This window comes from Pteropus alecto, unplaced genomic scaffold (assembly GCF_000325575.1).
Source record: "Pteropus alecto unplaced genomic scaffold, ASM32557v1 scaffold155, whole genome shotgun sequence".
In the NCBI taxonomy this organism is placed as follows: Eukaryota; Metazoa; Chordata; class Mammalia; order Chiroptera; family Pteropodidae; genus Pteropus; species Pteropus alecto.
In genome coordinates, this window is record NW_006438113.1 from 11,068,922 (window position 1) to 11,072,042 (window position 3,121).

General features: G+C 31.7%; 1 protein-coding gene across 4 annotated transcripts in view; it reads left to right on the forward strand.

Moving 5' to 3' along the window:
- The window catches only part of PPP3CB (protein phosphatase 3 catalytic subunit beta), a 43,590-nt gene that overhangs the window by 15,534 nt on the left and 24,935 nt on the right, over positions 1–3,121 (forward strand). For all 4 annotated transcript variants that reach the window (XM_006915515.3, XM_015592260.2, XM_015592259.2 and 1 more), the window contains exons 5-8: positions 1,766–1,911; positions 2,178–2,317; positions 2,423–2,500; positions 2,605–2,699. In XM_006915515.3, coding sequence (XP_006915577.1) covers positions 1,766–1,911; positions 2,178–2,317; positions 2,423–2,500; positions 2,605–2,699 — 459 coding nt within the window. The remainder of the gene's footprint in view (positions 1–1,765; positions 1,912–2,177; positions 2,318–2,422; positions 2,501–2,604; positions 2,700–3,121) is intronic.

Sequence of the window (3,121 nt, forward strand, 5' to 3'; positions counted from 1 at the left end):
GTAAGTACTGCCATGAGAAATATTTTCACTTCCTTAATATTCTTTTGGAATGATGTGTGTAGTAAGAGTTTGAAGACTTGACAATGTAACATGTAAGAACAGATTTTGTGTCCAAACATATAAAGCTTTGAGGAAGATGGAAAAGAAATCTCTAGTGTTTAATGACATTTTATTCAGACATATGTACTTACAAACAGTTTTCAGTTTTATATATAGCTACTTGTGTATAGTAATGTTAAAATTACTTTTTCTAACAGGAAGAATAAAAATCAAAAGAAAAAAAATGTCACATTGGAGATTTTTGTCCCTCATATTGAGGCATTCCCATAAGGTTCTTCACAAATGATTCATCCTGTCATCATTGCAGATTGTTTCAAACATACTATTAATGAATTGAAATTCTTAACCTACAATGTATATCCCCATTTCTCTCTTAAATTATAACAATGGTAATAAATAGCTGTAAGCAACCACATGATATAGAGCAATGTTTGGCCTTTTTTCACACCTCATAGCTGTGCACTTGTTAAGTTAATAATTTAGTCTTAGAGTTAAGTTCTAAAAACAGATAATTTCAGAATCGAGACTCAAAATACGATCCAATAGTGCTTGCTTTGGCAGCACATATACTAAAACATGATCCAATAAAGATCATATCAGTAGAGACTTCCAGTAAAAGGAGAAAAATATAGTGATGGGTGATGGCAGACATGACAAATTCATGTAACTTCAAAGATCAGGCAGGTAACATAAATGAATAAAAGATGAGACCTGAGAAGTGTATGCTTGACCTAAAAGCAATCAAATTTTTTATTAAACCAGAGTGCTAGAAAACAGATCTGTTCGCAGGCTATCAGTTTAGAACCTCTGGTTGCTGGATATAGATTTTCTCATATTTGAATGGAATATGAGGAAATTAGAAACTAAGATTTTTTTTTTTACCTTTAGATAATTAACAAACCACCCACCAAAATCCCACCAAAAACAAAATATCCAGGAATTTAAAGCTATAAAGGAGTAAAGGAATGTGTATGATATCTCCTTAAAAGTAAATGACAGTTTGATTTGGTGGAGTTTTGTCTTGTGTTATGTTGACTTCTCACGTCAGTGCCCATTTTAAGCATTCATTGAAACTAGAAGAACCCTTCTGCTCCTCTAACATATGAATAAAATCTTTTCTTTTTTTACTTGGATGGACCTTGAGTTTTTTTGTGATGATATAGCAGTCTTGCCTGTAACAACAAAGTAGTCACTGACTCTTATAATAAAATAAAGTTTAAGACTATTTTAGCTTTAAGTATATTTCTAATTTTGCCTTACTTGGTCTGTAAAGGCGAAGGGTTAAGCTGTTTTTAGAGCGTTGACTTATTTATTTTTAGTAATATTTTATGACTATCTGCTGCATACCTGAAATAAATTTAGAGAGAACAAATATTTTGTCTTCATAAGACATTGCTTATCTTTGTTGATTCTTATAGAGCAAGATGCTTGCCTTTAATAATTCTGAGAATTGACAGATGTATAGAGCTGTCCACCACCACAGTCATGATACAGAAAAGTTTTATCATCCCAGAAATTCCCTCTTGCTGCCTTTTTATAGTTACCCTTTCATCCACTCTCAACATCTGGCCACCACTTGGCTGTTTTTTATGCCTATAGTTTTCTTGCCTTTGTTTTAATAGTCAATTTTATATGTATGTATGTATATGTTTTCAGAATGATCAACTAGTAATGTAATTTTCAATTTAATTTTTTCTTTTTCTAGGTAAAATTAAATATTCAGAAAGAGTCTATGAAGCTTGTATGGAAGCTTTTGATAGCCTGCCTCTTGCTGCACTTTTAAATCAACAATTTCTTTGTGTTCATGGTGGACTTTCACCAGAAGTACACACACTGGATGATATTAGGAGAGTGAGTATATATTTCAGTTCCAAGGTTTGTCCTTATTTATAGTACTTTGTTGGGTAGGGAGTAGAAGCTTCAAACTTCTCTTTATTGCCAACATGAGGTATTGGTAAAAATTAATATACTGATATTTTAAGGAAATATCTTCTAGTCATTCAGAACAATGTAGTATGGACTGTATTGAAAATTGGTATCACTTTCCTATGTCCATTCTATTCTCACTTTTTGACAAGTTATTTCTGTTCTTTGTTTCTTTCATCTTTATTTCACAGTTAGATAGATTCAAAGAGCCACCTGCATTTGGACCAATGTGTGACTTGCTATGGTCCGATCCTTCTGAAGATTTTGGAAATGAAAAATCACAGGAACATTTTAGTCACAATACAGTTCGAGGATGTTCTTATTTTTATAAGTAAGGAAAAAATATCCAAGATTAATTACATTTTAGTTGTTAAAATAGCATATGCTTCATACAGAAAACCATTGTTTTACTTAATTTACTCTTTTCCCCCCACAGCTATCCAGCAGTGTGTGAATTTTTGCAAAACAATAATTTGTTATCGATTATTAGAGCTCATGAAGCTCAAGATGCAGGGTAAGAATTCTGTTTCTGTGACCCAAATTAACACCTATGTACAAATCAAACTTAGTAACAATGATTGATGCTTTACGATGCATATTAAGCTATTTGTTTTGCAGCTATAGAATGTACAGAAAAAGTCAAACTACAGGGTTCCCTTCATTAATAACAATTTTTTCGGCACCTAATTACTTAGATGTCTACAATAATAAAGGTAAGATGTTGTTGATAAAAAAATTGTTAAACAACTTAGCATTTTAATTTACTTATTTTTTGAAAATAGAAAAGGGGCATTGTTTGAATATCCAAATCTCATTATAAAAAAGTATAAGATATAAGGGAGGGGAGAGAACAAGAAATAAAAATCCAAAATGTGAAACTTAAGTCATACGTAACCATTCCATAACTTGTCACTCACAAAAGCTGTCTTGTACAAGAATGCTGAGTTAAGTACGTCAAGCAAAATCAAACGTGATTTTCTCAAACTCCCCTTTCTTAAATCTTTTCCCTTATAATCAAGAGAATGTTTATTTCTTTGCATAAAGCTACTGCTGCTGCTTTGACCATTTTGTGTATTTGTACTGTATAGTTGTTTAGTTGATCATGTTTCTTGTTTTATGTTCACTGATCTAGGTT